Source organism: Toxorhynchites rutilus, chromosome 3 (assembly GCF_029784135.1).
Source record: "Toxorhynchites rutilus septentrionalis strain SRP chromosome 3, ASM2978413v1, whole genome shotgun sequence".
Taxonomy (NCBI): domain Eukaryota; kingdom Metazoa; phylum Arthropoda; class Insecta; order Diptera; family Culicidae; genus Toxorhynchites; species Toxorhynchites rutilus.
In genome coordinates, this window is record NC_073746.1 from 197,547,133 (window position 1) to 197,572,038 (window position 24,906).

A 24,906-nucleotide genomic window follows, 5' to 3' on the forward strand; every position below is an offset into this window, starting at 1 on the left:
GACGAAATGTACGGAGAGTGACCATGGTCTGTCAAAGATGCAGTTTGGATTCCGGAAAGGCAGGTCCACCGTTGATTCTATCCGGACAGTGGTTGAAAAAGCAGAGAAGGCATCACAGCAAAAGCGGAGGGGCGACCGACACTGTGCTGTAGTAACGATCGACGTGAGGAATGCTTTCAACAGCGCTAGCTGGGAAGCCATTGCCGAGTCCCTACACCGTATGAAGGTTCCTGGGTACCTGTGCAGAATTCTAGGAAGCTACTTCCAGAACCGCGTCCTAGTCTACGAGACGAGCACGGGGCAGACAACGTTGAATATAACGGCCGGAGTACCACAAGGCTCTATCCTGGGCCCAACGCTCTGGAACGTAATGTATAACGGAGTACTGAATCTGAAGCTTCCCAAAGGCGTGGAGATCGTGGGCTTCGCGGATGATATCGCTCTCACAGTGGCAGGCGAGACACTCGAAGAGGTGAAGATGCTTGCAACCGAGTCCATCGTCTCAGTAGGGAACTGGATGCAAGCAGCGAAACTGCAGATTGCTCATAATAAAACGGAAGTATTGTTGGTGAGTAACTGCAAAGCCGTGCAGCGAGCGGAAATCACAGTCGGGGAACACGTGATAACTTCTGAGCGTAGGTTGAAATACTTGGGAGTTATGATCGACGACCGGCTGAATTTCAACAACCACGTCGACTACGTCTGCGAGAAAGCAGAGAAGTCCATTAGCGCGATAGCGAGAATAATGCCGAATAACGCAGGACCTAAAAGGCGTCTCCTGGCTGCTGTATCCTCGTCCATACTGCGGTACGGAGCACCAGCCTGGTCGGCGGCTCTCGAAACCCACCGGAATCGTAGAAAACTGGACCGTACGTTTCGGCTCATGGCGATGCGAGTTGCGAGCGCGTATAGGACGATCTCGTTGGAGGCAGTCTGCGTTATCGCCGGCATGATCCCTATTGGCATCACTCTGGCGGAAGACAGAGAGTGCTACAGACGAAAGGAAATCAGGGGTATCCGGAAAACAGCGAGAGTAGAATCACTCTTGAAGTGGCAGCAGGAATGGGACACGGCGGAGAAAGGCAGGTGGACGTATGGGCTCATACCGGTACTATCGACCTGGCTGAACAGGAAGCACGGGGAGGTGAATTTTCATCTGACACAGTTCCTGTCTGGACATGGCTGCTTCAGGCAATATTTGCACCGGTTCGGGCACGCAACGTCGCCACTCTGTCCGGAGTGTGAAGATGTGGAGGAAACACCAGAACACGTGGTATTTGTGTGTCCCAGGTTCACCGCAAGACGCGAGGGGCTGCCTGCCCTTCATGCCGGGAACATAGTAGAGAAAATGTGTCGCGACGAGGGCACCTGGAACGCTGTGAACAGTGTAATCATACACATCATGTCCGAGCTACAGCGGAAGTGGAGGGCCGACCAGCGTAGTAATAACCCCTGACCATAGAAGAGGAACTAATGCGAGGGCTGTTGCAAAGTGTAGTACCCCACGAGAGTCGTTGTGACGGAGTGCGCGTTATGTTGGAGGGCACTGCCTAATCGGCGCTCCGTTGGGAAGAGAAATCCTGCGAGGGTGGCTGTGACGGGGCGCGCGTCAAGTTGGAGGGCGCTTCCTAATCGGTTCACGTCTCGACAGGTGAGAAACCCCGCGAGGGTGACTGTGACGGGTTGCGCGTCAAGCTGGAGGGCAATTCCTAATCGGTACACGTCTCGACGGGTAAGCGGAATCTGGAGAGCAGGGTCAAGAAAATGCTGGCAATGCCTGTTGGTGGATTGAGAGAGGAACATTGCGAGGGTCGTTTCGGCGGAGCGAGAGCCTAGGAGAGCATCATCAAATCGGTGGGTACCCCCACGAGAGTTGCTGTGACGGAGTGCGCGTTATGTTGGAGGGCACTGCCTAATCGGCGCTCCGTTGGGAAGAGAAATCCTGCGAGGGTGGCTGTGACGGGGCGCGCGTCAAGATGGAGGGCGCTTCCTAATCGGTTCACGTCTCGACAGGTGAGAAACCCCGCGAGGGTGACTGTGTCGGGTTTCGCGTCATGTTGGAGGGCAATTCCTAATCGGTACACGTCTCGACGGGTAAAAGGAAGCCTGTGCTGCGGATGTGCGTGGCGGAGTACAACGGAAACGTAAATCAGATGTATAGAGAAAAAGGGAAGGATCAACGCTAGTTAGCGTTGAAAACTCGTGAAGTGCATGAGCACAGCCGCCCCCTGAAGTAGTCGCCTAGATGTGGTCCCGGGGGGAATGAGGCTACGAGTAGAGGGCTTGGTTTTTGTGGGTGCGATCCCCACTCGACGTCTGGGTTATCCCTTCCCAGATAAGGCTGGAAGAGCGTTCCTCACCGCTATAATAAAAAAAAAAAAAAAAAATATATATATATATATATATATATATATATATATATATATATATATATATATATATATATATATATATATATATATATATATATATATATATATATATATATATATATATATTTATATATATATATGTGTGTGTGTGTGCAAGCGCTGAGCGTAAACGACTGTTTTTGTATTTATGAAGTGTCAAGTTTCTATAAGACCAGTTACATTTTCCATTGTTTTAGTTGTTTTGATCAATTAAATCTGGAAAATGCCGAAGAGAAAAATGCTCACGGAGAGAGAAGAAAGACAAATCGATGCATTTCACCAAGAAAATGTTGGTATTAGAGAAATTGCTCATCGGATTGAACGATTCCATCAAGTAGTGCTCAATTATTTGGCGAATCCTCAAGGATACTGTATGAAGGAGAGACCTCCATGTAAATCGAAGCTCTCTGACCGGAATAAGCGGGAAATAAGTAGAACAGCTACTCGTGCAAATAAAGCAATATTTCAATTTAAATGTGACTCGGGTGACAAAGTTTCGGTGAAAAAAAAATAACATAAAGAGGGCTTAAAAGGTTAAAGTTTCCCATCATACACCATCTCACATCGGAAGACGTTTGCGTTCCAAAGCTCATATGAACCGACAGTGGGACATGGCATGTTGTGACAAAGAATGTTTCCGAAAGAATACATCTTGCTATATACCATAGCGAACAGTTCTTCAATGTATAGGTTATCTTAACTGACGAAAAAAAGTTCAATTCGGATGGTCCTGATAGTTTCAACGGGTACTGGCGTGATTTACGGAAGAAGAAACAGTATTCTTCAACCAGAAATTTTGGTGGAGGCCCGTGCATGGTTTGGTCGGAATTTAGTGCAACCGGAAAGCTCAAGATAGCTTTTTCATCATTGAAGGATTACATACGTGTTCTGGAATCCTCTCTCCTACCGTTTTTGCGTGGATATCGTCACAAAAAATTCACATCTTAGCAAAACAATGTTACTATTCATTCTAGTAAAGAAAGTAAGCAATGGATTAAGGACAAAAACTTATTTTTTTGGACCGGCCGGCTCGCTCTCCAGACTTCAATCCTGTTGAAAATCTTAGGGGGATCATTGTACGCAGAACCTACACTGAGGGATAAAAGGTGCACAACGATTGAAAGCTCAAGGTAGCAATTTCGTAAACATGGAAAAATATCGAGAAATCTGTTCAGCAGAATTTGGAAAATAGTATTCCAACACGAATTTTCCAGGTTATTAGCCGAAATGGCAAGGTTGCCAATTATTGACATGTAAATCAGATCGATTTAAATTTTTCATTGATAATACTTATGAATTTTGAAATGATCTTATAGAAACTGGACAGCTGGAATTATCATATTTAAGCACAATAAATAAACAAACAACTCTTTTGAGCGAAATTGACGTTAAATATACTTTATTCTAAGTACTCAACAATGTATGAATGTATCTTGTTGAAATTCTAACTGTTTGTGTTGCAACGAAATAGAATCAGGGTGGTCTCATAGAAGTTGGACAGAGTGTAGATGCTTTAAGCTTTCTCAATTAATTCACTTCTAGCATAGGGCAAAAAAAAAGAAAAACTCAACTAAACAACGCCTTGAGAAATACCATTTGGAAAGATTTGCTGCCGTCCGGTCGCTAGCAAACAACTCTTTTGAGCGAAAAAAATTCTGATAAATCGTTAATTTGTGATTTTTCTTCAATCGTTCATTAAATTTTGGAGATTTTAATTATTGTTTCCGGGTTGAAAGTTGTGTTCTTCGGTAGAGAACTGAAGATGAAATTTTTTTTTTAATGCTATTGCTTTCGTCTCCGCTGCCACCACACAATAGATTCGGTTCGGATTTTCTGTTGCTGTTCTGCGTCTTCTAAGATGTTTCGTTCTGCGTTGGAGATGTAATTTGGCTAAGAGATACTGAAAAACTACTTGGATATTCATCGAAACATATATTTAGAGAATTCTCTACAGTATATATTTTATTTTTTTGGCTTATTTCTTGTGTGTCGTTCGTTACGTGGTTGCAAAGCCCATGGTCATGGAAAACACGAATTCTCTACACAATGATATTCAATAATCTTGACTGCGCAAATTGGTTGGCAATTTTAATGTGTTACCACATAAAATGAAAATGCGAAATGTACAAAAAATAGAATATGTAACAAAAGATGAAAGTCTTCTAATGCTTTTAGCTCGACCGATAGATTGTAATAATGTTTGCATCCATCGATTGGAAATATTACAGTTGCTACAACAAGGAAGTCATAAAAAAAAAGATGTTGAAATCGATGGTGTCATCACCGACCCTAGTCTAACGTGTGATGAAATTTTACACGAAGAAAGAGCTCGATACAAGGATGCCAATATTGATCCTCTTAAGATACTCGCTTACAAGAAATTGCATTCGATATCTCATTCTGAAAAAGGGAAACAGTACTTCGAAACAGGTTCGTTTCGAGTCACCTTTTCCAGAAAAGCTCTTCCACAATCCGTGGAAATTGAAAAAGTTTTGCTTCCGGTGCGCCTTTACGTACCTAAAGTGATGAGTTGTATGAAATACAAGCAATTGGGGCAGACTCCCACTGCAGCAACAAGATACGTTGTGCAAAATGTGGGGGGATGCATGATGATAAATCATGCTCTGAAGATGCCGATAACTGCATTTTTTTCAAAGGAGAGATTCACGATCTTTCTGCGTGTCCAGAGTTTTAATCGCGGGAGGCAAAAGTTAAAAACTCTTTCAAACAACGATCCAAGACGACTTATGCTGAAATTCTCTGTTGTATCGTTGGCGCCTCAGGGTTGGGATTTCCGGCTTCGATAGCTTGGGTTGGGCCAATTTACAACACTGCGTTTATTCAAATCCACACTGGACGAAACCAATTTCCGTTTCCGTTTATTCGGTTACTCAACACAAAATTATAACTCGCAAATTTTATAAGACAAACTCTACACAAAACTACATTTATTCTCTTACAAAACTATACAAATTTATTGGACTTAAGACTAACAATTATTTCTCGACCATTTTTGCGCAACACAATTACTTCCTTTTTAGTAGGATTCTGGCTTTTATATCTCGGCATACAAAGGTCCCTTGTTCGATTATCGTCGGTAATAGTGTAGGTGATGACGATGACGGTTCATTCAGTGAGGACACTCACTCTCTACTCCGTTCTCTCCGTTCGCTGTGTAACAACCGCAGGAGCGCGTTTAGGGGTGCGTTTCTACCAAACATTCCCACCCACCCTGAAATTCCACAATTTCTGCAAAGAATCCTCCTCATTTGGATGGGAATACTGGAAAGAAATGTAAACAGTCTTCGACTACATATGTTCTTGTGCTGAATCGGCATTGCAGTCAACTATCGGAAGCATACATATTTTCTCTACCGGTCGCTTCAAAATTCCTGTGGCAGTTTTTAATGTCACTACTCGAACAACACCATCTGGGCCTGGGTGAGTGGCGATGATTCTGCCCATTTTCCACCGCATGGGTGGCTGATTGTCATCTTGAATGACCACTAGTTTGTCAACATCGATTTTCAATGGAGGTTTCCATCGTTTGTTTCTCCCTTGAAGTTGACAAAGGTATTCTCTGCGCCACCGTTTCCAGAAATCCTCGAGTTGTCGTTGTACCAACTGCCATCTATTAAGCCGGTTGATGGGAATATTTTCGGTGCTTGGTTCCGGCAGTGCTTGGAGTGAGGAACCAATTAAAAAATGCGCTGGCGTTAGAGGATCTAAATCGGTTGGATCATCACTTAATGGAGTCAATGGACGTGAGTTGAGACAGCCTTCCACCTGAACCAGTAACGTTGACAAATTTTCTACCAACACCGGATGTTCTCCAACGACCTTCAGAAGATGTTTTTTCGCAGAACGGACCGCTGCCTCCCATAAACCTCCGAAATGGGGAGCACGTGGAGGATTAAAATGCCATTGGATACCATATTTGGTGCATTCCTTGGAAATCGTATCACGGTAATCGTTGCTCTTCATTCTTATGAAAATTTCTTTTATTTTATTCCAGGCTCCGACAAAATTTGTCCCGTTGTCAGAATAGATGTGTGCACATAGCCCCCTTCTTGATATAAACCGGCGTAGAGCTTGAAGGAATCGGTCAGTCGACAGGTCAGACACCAACTCTAGATGCACGGCCTTTGTGCATAGGCAAATGAAAATGGCAACATATGCCATCGTTGTGGTACGTCGAGGAGCTACTCGTACGTAAAGAGGTCCGAAGTAATCAACTCCGGTATTCAGGAATGGACGAGATGGCGTGACGCGTGCTGCTGGCAGTTCCCCCATAAACAACTGACGCTTTGCTCGAAAACATTTCAAGCATTGGTGAACTACATTTCGGGCGACACTCCTTCCTCCTAATGGCCAAAATTTCAACCTGACTGTTCCCAACAACAACTGTGGACCAGCATGCAATAGTCTTTCGTGATAATATCGCATCAGCATACGAGTAAATACGTGTCGAGCCGGCAACACCGCTGGATGTTTTGTATCCTCTGTTTCGTTCGAATTCGATAGTCTACCTCCTATTCTAATCAAATTTTCTTTGCAGATGTATGGATTATACCAACGCAACGCTGATTTTCTCGACACCGGTTCTCCTTTGGATAGGCTCTTCCACTCATCAATGAACGTTTCCTGATGAACTCGACGAATTATTGTGTTTTCTGCTTGTCGTAGCTCTGCAGTGGTAAGGAATGTGTTTGGCTCCTTAGTCTTGCATGTTGATTGAAGACGATTGATCAACCTCAGCCAATATGCGGTGCTTCTTATTAATTTAGTGTAAGTGGAAAATTTTTCAATGTACCACTCACTGAACTCCTTGATTGCGGAACTGGTGTTACTCATGATTTTTCTAGGACGTAGTTCCTCTTCTAGTTCAGCAATGCTGTTTAAGTTGAAATCGGGCCAGGTACTTTCTTCTTGTTCCAACCATCTTGGTCCATGCCACCAAATCTTGGACATTGTGATTTCATGGGGTGAAATTCCTCTGGAAATCATATCTGCTGGATTGTTGATACCTGGAACATGTTTCCATTGACAACCTTCAGAAACAGCTTGTATTTTTGCCACTCTATTGGCCACGAAGGTGGTCCATGTCGTTGGAGTTGCTCTTATCCAACGCAGTACACATGTGGAGTCCGTCCAAAAATAACCTTTTGATTTAAATCGCGTTGATTCGCGTACCTTCTCGTACAGTTGTACTGCCAAAAGTGCGATGTGGAATCTCGAGCCAACCTCCTCTCAATTCCCTGAAGACGCCGGAATGCGATGTCCCTTGACTCGCCCAACCGTGGATAAACGCCTTCATCTTTCGGTAGTGACACTATGTACCGTCCATTTGCTTCTCGCCGAACAGTCTGCTGGTAAAATAGTTCACAGCGTGTTTCTTCCGGTGAATATTTCGTTGATCCAATTTCCTCGCAGAACCAAAATCGAGCAATTAAATCGTCCAGTTTTTCGGAAGCAGAAACGTTGCAGTTGATGTGGATGCCATGGTTTGGAACGGATATTCCTCCACACACTATCCACCCAAAAACGGATTCGGTGAGTATTGGTAAATTTTCTCCTAATGTTTCTCTTTTTCCAGATTCAAAAAATTCAAAAAATGCCTCAATGCCAAGAACCAGGTCCATCGCCTTGGATTCGAAAAATGCAGGATCCGCCAACTTAATTCCATTTGGGATGGACCAACCTTTGGTATTTACCGTTGCTGTAGGAAGATTGACCGTGACCTTGGGTAGGACTAGGAAATTCATCTCCCGCATGTAGTTTGAAATCCGAGACTTAACAGCTGTATGTATCCTATGGTGAACCTTGGTTGCAGCTTGCCCAATTCCAAGAACTGAAATATCCACTTCGTCTCGTTTCAGTTTCAACCTTTGACATAGCCGCTCGGAAATGAAATTACTTTCGGAACCAGAATCTAAAAGTGCGCGAGCTGGATACCAACTGCCTTCACAGTTCTCTATCAGCACCACCGCCGTTGCCAATAAAATCGATGATGAAAATCGCTGCGCACTTCCAGACAGTTGAACATCGCTTGCTGCAGTGTTTGACACACGGGAGGAATTCGAACCTGATGAACAGCCAGCGTCTTCGGAGTTACAATCATTTCTCGCGACTGATGCTATTTTGACATTCGAATCCTTACCAGGTTTAAAACACACAAGCGTATGATGACGACCCTTGCAGTTTCTACAGCTATATTTGGATTCGCAAGTTCTTGCTTGATGTCCGGTTTTAAAGCAATTTCTGCAAAGCGAATGCGTTTTTAGCAAAGTATCCCTTTCTGATACTAACATAGACCGAAATCTCGAACATTGGTATAAAAGATGATTCTCCTTGCAGGCAACACATCGTATCGTGGCAGTTGGGAAACTATTGAAATTAGCCTTTCCCGTGCCGAATTTCTGCTTGTTTTGGGTTGGGAATTGTGGCACACCTCTAGTGTCCACCGGTTTTGGCGGCAATGATTCCAATACTCCTATGCGTCGATGCAGGAAATCAGTCAGGTCTGCAATCGTATCCTGTTCCTTGGTTGAAGATACCTCCTCCCAACCTCTACGCGTGACGGGGTCGAGACGTGTTGAGAGCATGTTTACCAGTAGCAAATCCTTATAATCTACTGGTCGTATGATTTGGTCGAGTGTTTGCACTATTCGTTCGAAACTTTCCAACAGATTGTGTAGCTGGGGTACAGATTCCTTTGAAAGAGTAGGTAATTTAAACAAAGACAATACCTGCCGCTTTTTGAGTTGCTTGCAATTATTGTATCTTTTCATAAGCATATCCCATGCTATTTGATAATTGGCTTTGGTTATTGGAAGTGGATCGATCAAATTCTTCGGTTCTCCCATCAGACAGCCTTTTAAATAATGAAATTTTTCAACTTCAGGTAGGTCTGCCTTCAAGTGGATCAATGAGGAGAATAAATCACGAAAACTTAGCCATGCGTCAATATCCCCATCAAATGTTTGTAGTTTGATCTGGGGTAAGCGCACGTGGTCTGGTGGTTCCTGCATAGTCATGTCACCAACTCGAATGGACTGATTGGGCGTCAATGGTTCACGTCGTTCCTTGATCTTATCCATTAGGAATGCCTTGGTTTTGTAATAACGGGTGCTGAATTCTTGCCTTTCCTCGTCGAAATCGTCCTGCTCGGCAACAAAATCATCATGAGCCCTAATCTCGATCAAAGTATCGCCAAATTTTTCCCACAATTCATCCAATTTTTCTAAGCGTATATCTATTTGACTATTTGTAACCTCCTCCTCAAACTGTTCGGTAAACTGCCAAATATCATTAAATGTTACCATAACTTCCTTCAGCCTTGTTTTCAGCAATTTTAGGGACGGTGAACGTTTGCTGGATGACGATGTTGATGGCGGCATGGTTGCTCACAATAAAACGCTGACACAGTACAATATTTTCTTAACCAATTCGAAATTCTGGTGTAATGTTTTCGTAATGTTTCGAAACTACGTTGATGCTTCTCCGTTGGATATTGATGGTCCACTTGATTGTGTCCGTCAACAGCACCTCGCGGTTTCCCGATGGTTGGTTCAATGGCTCATACGATGTATAGAACACGTTGAAAGATAACGGTTAGTATTCCGAATTGTACGCTTCGACTGGACATACACTGAACTATGTATAGTTACCTTACAAAAAATAAATCTGCTCCGGTTCAGTGTGTCCGCCCACGGTGCACGATGCGACAACAACGTTGCCTAAGGTAATGTTGCGCTCCAAAATTGAAATGGTTGAACTAAGCTTTCTATCGATTTCTTCCAAATGCACTTCCTTTGTATTGTCGCCGTTGTTGAATTGCATTTAAGCCTCCATTACGATGCGCGCACACATAATTTAAAAAATACGAGTGTTAGAATGGTATTTGTCACCTAGCTTGGCTGGACATATACTGATCTGTTCTACTAACCTGACCAAACAAATCAGTTGACCGTTGTCCAACTCAAGTATTCCGCCGAACCAGTATAGATGTGGAATGACGAATTCAAAAATCCTTTTGATTGTCGATCCTTTTTGTTCGCTTCTGAATTTGCGATGGCGATTTCTTTTTTGTGTTGAGCCTTGAATAGCTTAATTCCTTTTCCTGGTTATCCTGTCCGTCCTGCCGGTTCCTCCAGAATCCGGTTCGAAGGACCAAAATGTTGTATCGTTGGCGCCTCAGGGTTGGGATTTCCGGCTTCGATAGCTTGGGTTGGGCCAATTTACAACACTGCGTTTATTCAAATCCACACTGGACGAAACCAATTTCCGTTTCCGTTTATTCGGTTACTCAACACAAAATTATAACTCGCAAATTTTATAAGACAAACTCTACACAAAACTACATTTATTCTCTTACAAAACTATACAAATTTATTGGACTTAAGACTAACAATTATTTCTCGACCATTTTTGCGCAACACAATTACTTCCTTTTTAGTAGGATTCTGGCTTTTATATCTCGGCATACAAAGGTCCCTTGTTCGATTATCGTCGGTAATAGTGTAGGTGATGACGATGACGGTTCATTCAGTGAGGACACTCACTCTCTACTCCGTTCTCTCCGTTCGCTGTGTAACAACCGCAGGAGCGCGTTTAGGGGTGCGTTTCTACCAAACATTCTCAAAAGGGCTGTGGCAAAAGAGTCTCCTAATCCTGGAGCACAAGAGAACACTTATGCAATGCTGCCCGATCATTGTGAAAATTTTTATTCCATTGAAGAAGCATTCATGTCAATACCGGGACGCTCAAGTAAAAAGAAAATTCCGCTCCTCTTACACCTACGACTTCTCGTAAGAAGCAAGAACATGTTAAACCAATTGAGAGGTCCTCTGAAAATGATAAAATTCCAAAGCAAACGCCTCTTGGTTTTACTTCTTTGAGAACACAAATAGACGTGAACACTTCGTCCGGGTCTTCCAAAGCTGGGTTATTTTCCCTACCAAGTATTGCGAGTCACATTCTATATGCTCTAAGCATTCCCGAGCCCCTCAAAAGTATCATCGATAGTTTGATTCCTGAACTGTTTGCATTCTTGACAGAAAAATGGCCCCTCCTTGCAACCATTTTCTCTCTCGATGCCTAATTGTTCTATAAGCGATATACAGGTAAACCTCGATATAACGTACATTTCACTTTCAAAATTGTACATTGTATCGAATTGTACGTTATATCGAAGCATAATAAAGTACTCACAAACGTAGTCTATAATACATTATTGTGTTGCTGTTTTAGTAAAGTTAATGAATAACTTCAATCAGAAGACGAAGCCAGCCTTTCTCATGATGTTTTCCTTCGTACTGTTGATTAAAGCTTGATTCCTTTAGAATCCGGAATCACAAAACCAGCTGTATTTCGGGATTTATTGAAGGCACAAAACTTGTTTTAGCATCACAATACAGGTAATTCATTGTTCTATCAGAAAAAAAAATATTGAAAAAAAATTTCCTTTACACTTTGGAAATGTGTACGTTATATCGAGGTAAAATGTACGTTATATCGAGTGACGTTATATCGAGGGTACGTTATAACGAGGGTACGTTATATCGAAGTTTCCCTGTAGATACAATTCAGGTTATTCAATGAAACTGCAGAAGTATTAAGCCCAAAATCGAATCGCTAAAATTTTTAGTCAACAATATAAATTCTGACGTTTTTGCTCTTTGTGAAACATGGCCTTCCCCTGATGAGGAATTTTCACGATTTTAACATTATACTTTTAAACCGAAGAGACTCGACGGCGTTCTTTTGGGGATTAAAAATGCCATTCCTTCTATAAAATCCTATTACCATCGCTTCTAAGAATCAAGGTAGTCGCTTGTCAAACAACAATAAGGGGAGAAGACCTATGCATTCCTTCTGTGTATATTCCTCCCAGAGTTGGAATTTCACGCAAACAACTCGATGGAATTATCAAGATTTTACCTGAACCAAAGGAAATATTGGGTGATTTCAATTCAGATGGTGTGGCACTCTACGATGATAACCGTTCCTCAATCATCTATGATCTATGCGATAATTTCAGTTTGTCAATTTTGAACACTGTCGAAGCCACAAGAGTACTCAAACCCCCTGCAAGAGAAAGAAGACAGCACTTGTCACTACGTTCGTCCAAGATCCTCACTGTAGCGATCACTTAGCAATCCTTGTTTCTATTGCCAATGAGATGTGCCCACAGAAAATGGTCGAAGTTGTATACGATCTTACCCATAATATTCACTGTGAGAAATTTGTTAGTATTATATCAAAGTGCATCAACTCGACTCGTGATCTCCCCACTCTCGAAGAATATGATGTCATTGCTAGTTTAATTTACCACACTGCCATTCAAGTTCAAACGAGACGTGGGACAGAGTGCTCGGATGCTTATTCCAATAAATATCTCTGTTTTCAAAAATTTTCGCAAGAATGGCTCAATGGAAAATTTTGATAAGTATGAACTTTTGGAGACCAAATTAAAAAATCTTATTGAAGCGAAAAAAATGCAGTTACTGGCAACGATATGTCAATAGTTTGTCAAGGGAAACATTCATGGGTACCCTATGGAACACAGCCAGGTGTATGCTAAACAAAAACCATACAAACGAAAACAAAGAGTATTCCAACCGATGGATTCTTTTTTTTTATTAATTCATTTATTCAATTACATAAGGAGCCAAATTCTTAACTATATTTTTATAACTATATATAGACAATTTCCTAATTCTATGGTTAGTGTGGATAACCGAGCTCTTGCCCCGGTACTCGGTAACACATCTAACCTCTGCTGCAGCTGGAATTAGAAATAGGCCGATTTCCTGTGTGATGTGTTCACATCAGCTGTCAGGCCGAGCTCAAGGTTTGCTCATCAGGTTGCTGTGATCGGGATATGTACGAATTGTGGGATGAGAGAATTGGCGATCTAACGTACAAATCTACACCTAGGCGGCGCTGCGGTGAAAGTGATGATGGTTTTAAATTTTGCCATGTGAGCTTATGGAAGGTTTGTAGTTCTTTCCATAAATTACAATGTTATAATCATAAAAGATTATTTGATTGCGATGAGTTTTTAAGAAATTTGATTCTGCGCATTTTTATATATGACATGTTATTTTCTTATCTCTTTCAGTAGTGAAAATTGTATAAATATTGACAATGGTTGAATCAAAGACGGAAATTCGAAAGCACCATCAAAAACAAGTAGAAAAATGCATGGTGCATGTGAGAACTACCTTGGAAAGTCCGGAAGTAAAACATACGTGATTTGTTTCTCAATTTTAGGTTACCTTGTCATCATTTTCTTAGTTCAAAAACAGAATCCAGATGTCTCACCGATCGTTTACGTGTTGCGTTAGACCGCCAATAAGGTAAGACAGTTATAGCTGGCAGTGGTGTCAATGTGCATTCTGGAATCCACACAGGTAGTATGGTAGAAAACCGATTACTCACGGTTGACTCGAGTTTAGAAGGGTGACATTTTATTTCAGGACAAGGATGGGATATAAGGAGATTATAAAAATGTTGATGATCAAACTCAATTCTTAAATCTATTCGTATATCTATAGTGTATTTACATTTCAACTTATTCTACTGTTTATAGCAAGGGGACCAATTACTCGCAAATGAAGAAAAGGAGGGTATAAGGATATAGGGACAATCACACACGAAGATCAATAGCTTTAAGGAAAACATATATTTGGGACATGTAATCCGGTCTAACCGAGCCAATACATTTCTCACCGGCACATTGGGTTGTCTTCCTCGGGCCCGAAGGGAGTTTTCTAAATTCGATCTGGCGACCAGATACACCTCACACGACCAAACAACGTGCTCGATATCGTGATAACCTTGACCACAAACGCAGAGATTGCTGCTGGCAAAATTGAAACGGAAGAGTAGTGCATCCAACGAACAGTGATTGGACATAAACCGGGAGAAGGTGCGAATAAAGTCCCGACTCAATCCCATGATTTGAGGCTAACCTTAGGAATAATCGAGTGGAACCACCATCTTCGTTCCACTTGCGCTGCCAGTTAGCGATTGTATTTTTGCGGACTAAAGAATAAAATTCATCTAAGGTGATTTGACGCCGATAAATATCGCCTTCAATTGCACCTACCTATGCTAATGAGTCAACCCTCTCATTACCCAAAATTGAGCAATTTGAAGGGACCCAGACAAAGGTGATGACATAACAGCATCTGGATAAAGCACTCAAAATTTCTCGTATTTTCTCAAGGAAGTACGGCGAGTGCTTTTCCGGCCCCACTGAACGGATAGCTTCGACAGAGCTATATACACTGAGCAAGGAAACTGAAGACTATGGGAGGTGCTGAAAATTTTGTTGCGAACTCCAAATCCTGTGGACTCGTTTATAGTGGACCCATCAGTAAAGTACATATTATCACAATTGATACCCCCATACTTTCCATCGAAGATCGTTGGAGCGATCTTCGATCGTTGATAATCTGAATATCCATGGATATTTTGCTTCATGGACAGATCAAAATGCACAGAGGAATTAATGTAGTCAGGAAAACAAACACGGTTGGGAATATACGAAGAAGGATCAACCTGCATGGAGATGAATTCATGATATGGACTCATGAATCCAGAGTGAAAATTTAGCTCGATCAGTTGCTCAAAATTTCCGATCACCAATGGGTTCATAACCTTACACCGGATGAAGAACCGAAGAGATGATAAATTGAAGCGATCTTCTAGATGGAGTACGAATGCCAAAACCTCGAGACTCATGGTATGCGTTGAGGGCATACATCCCAAAGCAATGCGGAGACAAAGATACTGAATTCGCTAGAGTTTAATGAGGTGTGTTTTGGCAGTTGATTGAAAACAGAAACTGCCATACTCCATCACTTAAGAATAATTGTTCGGTACAACATTCTAAGATCTTCTGGATGGGCTCCCACCAGGTGCCAGTAATACGGAGAAAGTTTATTCTTTGTTGACATTTTTTACTCAGATACCTAATATGGGCCCCCTATGTACATTTGGAGTCGAGACCAGATAGGATGAGCGGATTTGTCCCCGGAAGAATTATCTTCCTCAGAAGGGACTCGTTTATGTTTTTTCCCAGGTCTTGTATGGGATTCAGTATTGGAGATCTCCATCTCTGGAGATCCTCCACAATTCTTCATTTTGAAAATATTTCTGTCTTATGTCTAATTTATTTACGATTTAAAAAATAATTTTAAAAAATAGCAAAACAAGAAAAAGTTATGATAATAATATTAAACAATGAACAAATGAGTTGAATAATAATATTAATAATAAATATATGTACCCTAATATACAAGTTGTCCGATAATGCGCTCTACTACATTATTCAGGAAGAGACATAGGCTATGTGCTACGGAAACAACACAATAGCGCAAGTATAGCTTACGCGGTCACGTGATGATGAATCCCGTTTGCTATAGCCACGCGATGGCGATCCCGTTATGCCGATGTTCAACAGCCGCCAATAGCTGCAAAAGGTCAGTTCGAAGCGGACAGCAATGAGCTCCACTAGTACACTATACCAATAGCACAATAGCAAAAGTGATAACGCACAATACCGACACTGAACTTTACTCGTCAAAAGCTGGATAACGAATTGACCAATGGATCCTTGATTTTGCCAAAAAGTCCGGATTTCGTCCCTGCAGAAGACATATCTCGTACTACATCGTCTTCCAATAGTAATAACGAGCCTCTGTTTTCAATGACTGAAATCTCACTTGCTCTTTTTTCGTGCATTCGTTTAGACGAATGGGTCGAAACGAACAACTTTTTATCAGATACGCAGTTCGAACAAATGATTGACAAATGACTTGCTTCCGAAATTCAGACGCACTTTGGTAATAAAAAACAGATGGCTTCTGTTTTCCTAGACTTTAAAGAGGCATTTGACTCAGTATCTATAAGAATTTTATCCGACAAACTTCACAACCAAGGGTTTTCACCATTTTGAACAACTTTCTGTTTAATCTGTTATCCGAAAAGCACATGCACTTCTCTCATGGAAATTGTGCCGTTTCCATGATTAGCTCTAGGCTCTTGCTTAAGTCCTCTTTTGTATAATTTCTATATTATTGATATAGATGATCATCTTGCAGATGGATGTACTTTGAGGCGACTGGCAGATGGTATTGTTGTATCTATATCAGGTACTAAAACTATTGATTTACAAAGACCGCTGCAAATGTCCTTAAATAATTTATCTATATAAGCTGTGAAACTAGGTATTGAACTCTCAACTGAAAAAACAGAAATGGTCGTATTTTTAGGAAGCACCAACCTCCCGAACTTCAGCTTCAATTGTTCAACAAAACCATCGTTCAATCCACAAGCTTCAAAAATTTCGTTTGGTTTTGGAGTTTCGTTTGATTCTAAATGCACATGGGGAAAACATACACTGGAGTCGCTTTTTACACGGGGGATACGTGCCGCATAAACGAAAACCGCGTAAAAGAAAACCGCGTAAATTCCAAAATCCGCGTAAAATAAAACCGCGTAAATTCAAAAATTCGCGTAGAAATAAAACGGGTGAATTTAAAATCCGTATAACAATTTAGCAAATAGTGAATCATTAATTAAAAATGCAACCCATATGTTAACAATTGATTAACTGATTTTTTTTTTGTATGCTGCAATCATCATATCTGTGTTTCCTTTTATTTCTCAGCTACTAATCAGTGATACAATACAAACGTATTTCGTGAAAAGTCACATCAATTAGCACATTGAATTTGTACGCGGTTGATACGTGCGTAAATGTCGAAATCCGCGTAAATTCCGAAATCCGCGTGAAAATAAACCGCGTAAATTCCGAAAACCGCGAAAAAAAAGCCGCGTAAAATAAAACCGCGTATAAAAACCCGCGTAAAAAGCGACTTCAGTGTATTGCGTATCTGAATAAAAAATGTCAACAGAGAACAAATTTTCTCCGGACAGTTACTGGAACATGGTGCTCATACAGAAGACCTAATACGGCTGTACAAAACTACTGTCCTATGTACTGTTGGAACTGTCCTATCGCTTCTTAATCCGGATCGAAATCATGAACCCATTAGTAATTGAAAATTTTAAGAAGCTTCTCGAATTGAATCAAAGGTCGAGATCCATGGATCTGTGATCTCATTACATTTCCCAAGAAATAAAACTTTCAGCAAACATCTTCAATAATGTTGGCTTTCCGAACTTCTGCAGATCTTCTGTTGATTTCGATCTTTCAATGAAGGAATCAATTCGTGACATTTTAGATCATCTTCGATCGTCGACAATCCATCATATTTTCGCTTCGAAGTATAACCATATCAATTCTTCAAGAATGTTCTTCACTGATGGTTCAAGAATCAACGGATACACTGGTTTTGGTATCTTTAATTAACATCACACTTCCATAAACTTGAAGGCCATTGTTCAGTGTGTGTTGCCTAGGGTGGCAATGAATGTATGGGAAAAAAATTATCATCGAATTTCAAAAACCGACCATGTACATTTTGTTTATTGTTAAAATGATCTGTGCAAAGTTCCAGCTCGATTGGACATAATTTAGGGGTGCCTCAGAGCGCTCAAAGTTTTGATTTTTTGATTCTCGAAAATCTATCTTCCAATCGAATGAAAAATCGAATTTTTTGACGTAGGACTACGTCTTTCATTTCTATACCGGGGTGTAAAATCAAAGTTTCGAAAACGAAAGCGTTACGCCGGAGACCGAGATTTTGAGCGTTAATAGCTCCTAAACAACTGAACGAAATGGTATGATAAACACTTCATTCGAAAGATAAAATGTCTACGCGTTATATACTTGTTACTTTTTGATCCAAAAACTTGTTTCAATAGTCTTAAAATTGCTTTCAAAACAGGCTATTGAAATCACCAATCGGTATATAAGCGAGCGGCGCTCGGAAATCCACTCAGTTCTAATTGAACAGCGATTGGAGCATGTTGTCGCTGTTGCGGTGAAGCTCTTTATTTATCATGAAAGCGCGGATGAACGGTGTCACCAAGAGCCTGTTTGTGCACCCTAGGCCAGAAGGGAATCTATCAGGAGGAGAGTGATGCCACAAACGGTTCCCTGGGAAGACATCGCTACACACACATACACGCGCGGCTATTAACAGGTGGTTATCGAGTTGGCATTAACCACTGGTGGGCTTCCAGTATCGAGGAAAATGTGGAAATATCTAATCGTTACTGAAAATAATCTGCCAGTTCCTCTGGGAATTTTCAAAATATATTCATGTGAAAGAGTTTAATTGAATGTTTTCTATCCATGTTACACTGTGACCAAATATGTTTCAATCAAGTGCTATTAACAGGTGGTTATCGAGTTGGCATTAACCACTGGTGGGCTTCCAGTATCGAGGAAAATGTGGAAATATCTAATCGTTACTGAAAATAATCTGCCAGTTCCTTTGGGAATTTTCAAAATATATTCATGTGAAAGAGTTTAATTGAATGTTTTCTATCCATGTAACACTGTGACCAAATATGTTTCAATCAAGTGCTATTAACAGGTGGTTATCGAGTTGGCATTAACCACTGGTGGGCTTCCAGTATCGAGGAAAATGTGGAAATATCTAATCGTTACTGAAAATAATCTGCCAGTTCCTTTGGGAATTTTCAAAATATATTCATGTGAAAGAGTTTAATTGAATGTTTTCTATCCATGTTACACTGTGACCAAATATGTTTCAATCAAGTGCTATTAACAGGTGGTTATCGAGTTGGCATTAACCAATGGTGGGCTTCCAGTATCGAGGAAAATGTGGAAATATCTAATCGTTACTGAAAATAATCTGCCAGTTCCTTTGGGAATTTTCAAAATATATTCATGTGAAAGAGTTTAATTGAATGTTTTCTATCCATGTAACACTGTGACCAAATACATTTGGTTTTGTGGTTTTTCAATCAATCGCAATTAACAGGATAGCTTCAGAAGATTATTCTTCCCCATCAGTAGGATATTTCCGTATCCAATATTGTATGCGCCCGCAATCGATTATTGCTCAGTCGCCGAAAGTTCCGAGCTCAGAGAGTTCATTCCCCTCTAGTTTGCCTTCCAAATTTCCATCGTAAACCACACCTTCTCTCGATTCAATCACACACAAAAAGCATACTTAAGCGATATTCTGGTGGTGAGACACATTCATTTTTCGTGAGGACATCGACAAGACAACATCGTTGCCTAACGTGCTGGAGGAGGTGGACGGCGAAGGATCGACACATACACGCGCAGAACTCTTTCCGTTAGGATGCCATTCAGCATCGAGAAAGTTCCGGAAAGATCTAATCATTGCTGGAAAATAATCTGCCAGTTCCTTTGGGAATTTTCAAAATATATTCATGTGAAAGAGTTTAATTGAATGTTTTCTATCCAGGTTACACTGTGACCAAATATGTTTCAACCAAGTGCTATTAACAGGTGGTTATCGAGTTGGCATTAACCACTGGTGGGCTTCCAGTATCGAGGAAAACGTGGAAATATCTAATCGTTACTGAAAATAATCTGCCAGTTCCTTTGGGAATTTTCAAAATATATTCATGTAAAAGAGTTTAATTGAATGTTTTCTATCCATGTAACACTGTGATCAAATATGTTTCAATCAAGTGCTATTAACAGGTGGTTATCGAGTTGGCATTAACCACTGGTGGGCTTCCAGTATCGAGGAAAATGTGGAAATAACTAATCGTTACTGAAAATAATCTGCCAGTTCCTCTGGGAATTTTCAAAATATATTCATATGAAAGAGTTTCATTGAATGTTTTCTATCCATGTAACACTGTGACCAAATATGTTTCAATCAAGTGCTATTAACAGGTGGTTATCGAGTTGGCATTAACCACTGGTGGGCTTCCAGTATCGAGGAAAATGTGGAAATATCTAATCGTTACTGAAAATAATCTGCCAGTTCCTTTGGGAATTTTCAAAATATAGTCATGTGAAAGAGTTTAATTGAATATTTTCTATCCATGTAACACTGTGACCAAATACATTTGGTTTTGTGGTTTTTCAATCAATCGCAATTAACAGGATAGCTTCAGAAGATTATTCTTCCCCATCAGTAGGATATTTCCGTATCCAATATTGTATGCGCCCGCAATCGATTATTGCTCAGTCGCCGAAAGTTCCGAGCTCAGAGAGTTCATTCCCCTCTAGTTTGCCTTCCAAATTGCCATTGTAAACCACACCTTCTCTCGATTCAATCACACACAAAAAGCATACTTAAGCGATATTTTGGTGGTGAGACACATTCATTTTTCGTGAGGACATCGACAAGACAACATCGTTGCATAACGTGCTGGAGGAGGTGGACGGCGAAGGATCGACACATACACGAGCAGAACTCTTTCCGTTAGGATGCCATTCAGCATCGAGAAAGTTCCGGAAAGATCTAATCATTGCTGGAAAATAATCTGTCAGTTCCTTTGGGAATTTTCAAAATATATTCATGTGAAAGAGTTTAATTGAATGTTTTCTATCCATGTAATACTGTGACCAAATATGTTTCAATCAAGTGCTATTAACAGGTGGTTATCGAGTTGGCATTAACCACTGGTGGGCTTCCAGTATCGAGGAAAATGTGGAAATATCTAATCGTTACTGAAAATAATCTGCCAGTTCCTTTGGGAATTTTCAAAATATATTCATGTGAAAGAATTTAATTGAATGTTTTCGATCCATGTAACACTGTGACCAAATATGTTTCAATCAAGTGCTATTAACAGGTGGTTATCGAGTTGGCATTAACCACTGGTGGGCTTCCAGTATCGAGGAAAATGTGGAAATAACTAATCGTTACTGAAAATAATCTGCCAGTTCCTTTGGGAATTTTCAAAATATATTCATGTGAAAGAGTTTGATTGAATGTTTTCTATCCATGTAACAGTGTGACCAAATACATTTGGTTTTGTGGTTTTTCAATCAATCGCAATCAACAGGATAGCTTCTGAAGATTATTCTTCCCCATCAGTAGGATATTTCCGTATCCAATATTGGATGCATAAAACCTTGTGCCTCCAACGTAACGCTCTCGTTTTCGAAGTTCTTCAAATATTCATTCAGAATGAATTCAGATTCAACTTCATACAAATGATCTCTAAATCAACGATAGTCCTACGTCACCCTTGCGGTTATACCATAGATATAACCCACTTCCTGTTTTTCGATGCCAAATGGCTTAAAAATGCATGAAACGTCGAGATCTGGTGTCATCTCGAAAAAAGTGGCATTCGTGGCATTCGAATGTAATTTGAAATGTTATGAAAATTGACATTATTTTCGAATGACAAAAACATGAATTAAATTACAGAAAAATAATTTCCTCAAATTATATTATATACTGGTTCCCTTTTCGCCCAGTTAGTGAATGTTTACTGTATGTAGGTCGCATCTCTCTCTTCACATTATGTTATTTAATTATTAGAAACACGTATTTCTGACTTTCATTCATCCATATGGTCATACAATTCCAACATTGTTGCTGATTTTTTTCTCTATAATATAAAGTTGTCTTCATAAACAATTTTCGTATGAGACTTTTTCCCCACCTGCAAACAAAAATGTTTTTAATTTAAACAGAATACTAATTTGATATGGAAAAACTAATTTTCATTCATAATTTTAACTTTGAAAACGTTCACTACGACTGAAAATCAGCTGTTCTTTGACGCTCCCCTAAACTAGTAAACGAAGCTCACTGCCGTCAACGCGGATCGCTGTTTTGAAGAAAACAAATACTTCTGACGTGTGAGATGTTGGCACCAAAAACATGGCGGGTGCCATACGGCTGAATTAGACTTAAGTTAATGATTATGTAATTATAATATATTCAAACAGTTCCAAAAGGAACTGCTTGATGATGGCTCTTTATCCACTTGAGCTTAACTAAATAAAGGGAAAAAACTATCCTCCGGGTTCCCATGACCGAGTGGTTGGCATCACGCATATCTTGCCGGGACTCTCGCTCGATTTTTGTTAAGACCGTGGATTTTTTATTAAACAAATTGCTTCTGACATGCACTGAACACGCCAATACATTAAAGACGTGTTCTTTGCCATAGTGAAATCTCAACCAAGTACTAATAAAAATGATAAAAAAGATACAACGTTTGAACGACGAAACTTCTCTAGGAACGTTAGAGCCTTTGAAGGAGATTCTGAAGCACAAAAGAAAAATGTCAACTGCCTTTGTTAGAGTTGAGAATTTCAAAGTTTAAGCTAAGCATGATACATTACAACACAATAGCAAAAAGAGAATGAGCTTGTTTTTTTGTGGATTTGTCGCGCTCGATATGCATTAAGCCGAACCAGAGTATAATATATTTTATAAGGATTCAGGCGAATAAATCGTGTAGTAGAAAACCTCTATAACAGACTACACTTAGAGTGCTTGCACCTTACTCTATGTAAAAATGAAGAATCTCAGCCTTACCAAGAACCTGAATGTTCCTGAAATGATCAATATTTTTGGACAAGCTCTATTACCGACTGGTAAACGATGTTCCGTTCTAAACGGAAGAATTAAAATATACATTGTAAGGTTTTAGCAGTAAGGTTCCTCGGTAACATTTGTAGCGCAAACGTGGCAACATTGCTTTCCTCATTAACCGATGGTAGCATATCGAATAGGTTGCGAAAGCTATATAAGCGAGTTAGTACAGACGTAAGAGTTGAGTTTTATTCCAACCTTTGTAAAGACAACAACAATTAAATAAATTTGAAACAAGTCCGAACAGTGTCATTCATTTCCGACCAAGATTGTAGATCCACACAAGAACCCCACCCGTGGTAATTCTGTGTGGACACCTACATTCGCCAAGGTCTATGGAATTCCATACATACCAAATACAGTCCACCGTACAATTGCCCGAGCCCGAACAAACGATATGCGAAAGAAAAATCAAGGGCTAGATCCAAAACTACACTAAATCTGAACACTTCTATCGGCTCTGACTGAATAATATTTTCTCAATAAATCGCCTTGAACAGACGTCCGATATTCAATTTAAAACCTTAAAGTCTAGATTGAGCACGAGTTCAGAGGAAAACATATCTTTCGAAATTGATTTATTCAGAGTGTATTTTGACGAATACCCTGAAGGAAGACATTTGTTCGTCGTAGTTTTTAAGCGATTGCTGGAGTGAATTGATTGAGTTCACGATTGCTATTAAATCACATTTTTCTGGAATAATTAAGTGAAAATAGTTCTAACATGTAGTATTTCCACTTTACATAAACATTTCGTCCAATCATGCACACTATCTCCAACATTTAGAATATGAAAATTCTGTCTATCGGAGGGTTTTTTCAGTTCATCAGGAATGGAATATTCAAGAAACTTCGATCCAGTTGAATTACTGGATAATGCTAAAACAGGAAATATATTTACCAAAAACTAAAACTCATCATATTAATGTCAAAATCTACTCGCATCACAAACTATCACTCACCGCTATCTCCAATTATGAGGAGCTTGAACAAATGATCGTATTCCCGAGCCATGGGTGCCTATTTTAACAAACAAATTTTGTAAAATATTCACTGAAACTATCCAGCTTAAAAAAGTTTTAAGATATCTGCATTTCTAATGCACCTAGCAAGTTATTTTAAAATATTAAACGATATCTATTTAATATCTTGAAAACAGAAAGAAGGAACTGTCATATAGAAGAACATCAACATTAACTTGTTGACAGTTAGCAATTCATACATTAAATACAATGAGAACATATGAGGTGGAGCAGTAGCGAGATGAAGGATAGAAGGTGGGAAGATTCACAGGTTTTAGTCGAGATGAAGAATAGAAGGTGGGAAGATTCACGGGTTTTGGTTGTGTTAAATTTTGATTGTGTTAGTAGCCAGGAAGATAGGAAGTTCACATATCAAGCATTCCAGTCAGTTACTCAAATGGTACAAAATTGAATGTGTCATCGGATAACGTTGAAAGAGGATATACAAAAGCTAAGTACAAATTTCCAATTCATATTTCTCGCATTATGGGAAAAATCAGAACATATCACGAACTAAAATGTTTAATTTTTTCTTTGATTTCAGAAATAGTATTCTAATGTCTACTAGGTATGGATTCAAGAGCATCTTCATGGAAGTTTGACTTTTGTCAGCAATTGTAATTACTTTTTCACAATTAGGGTGCTGAAAACTTCAGTCGTCTAAAACTAAGACGCAAGCGGAAAACTTTTTGTCTCAATCTAGGTTATACGGAGTCAATTAAATTTATTTTTCAAGTTAATTTTACATGAAATAACTTGCAACCTTTTTCCCATGCTCTGTCAAATGTTTATCCGTCAAAGGAACAAAAGATTGTGTGACTCTGACTTTGTTCGTTAACGTTTTTGGTCGACGTAACGAGAAGTAAAATTGAATTGAAATTAAGTTTAGAACACTTCAAAAATATTGAAATTTCAGTTTCTGTTAGAATGTCGGAACCTTATGATTTTGAACGCTAGCATTGATTTAGGGAATCGGGA

General features: G+C 40.0%; 1 protein-coding gene across 1 annotated transcript in view; it reads right to left on the bottom strand.

Annotated features, from left to right (window-relative positions):
- LOC129774668 (ras-related protein Rab-35) overlaps nt 1-24,100 on the bottom strand; it is a 32,461-nt gene extending 8,361 nt beyond the window's left edge. Inside the window, exon 1 of the mRNA XM_055778500.1 lies at nt 23,869-24,100. Coding sequence (XP_055634475.1) covers nt 23,869-23,920 — 52 coding nt within the window. The 5' untranslated portion in view covers nt 23,921-24,100. The remainder of the gene's footprint in view (nt 1-23,868) is intronic.
- Nucleotides 24,101-24,906: the final 806 nt, after the last annotated feature.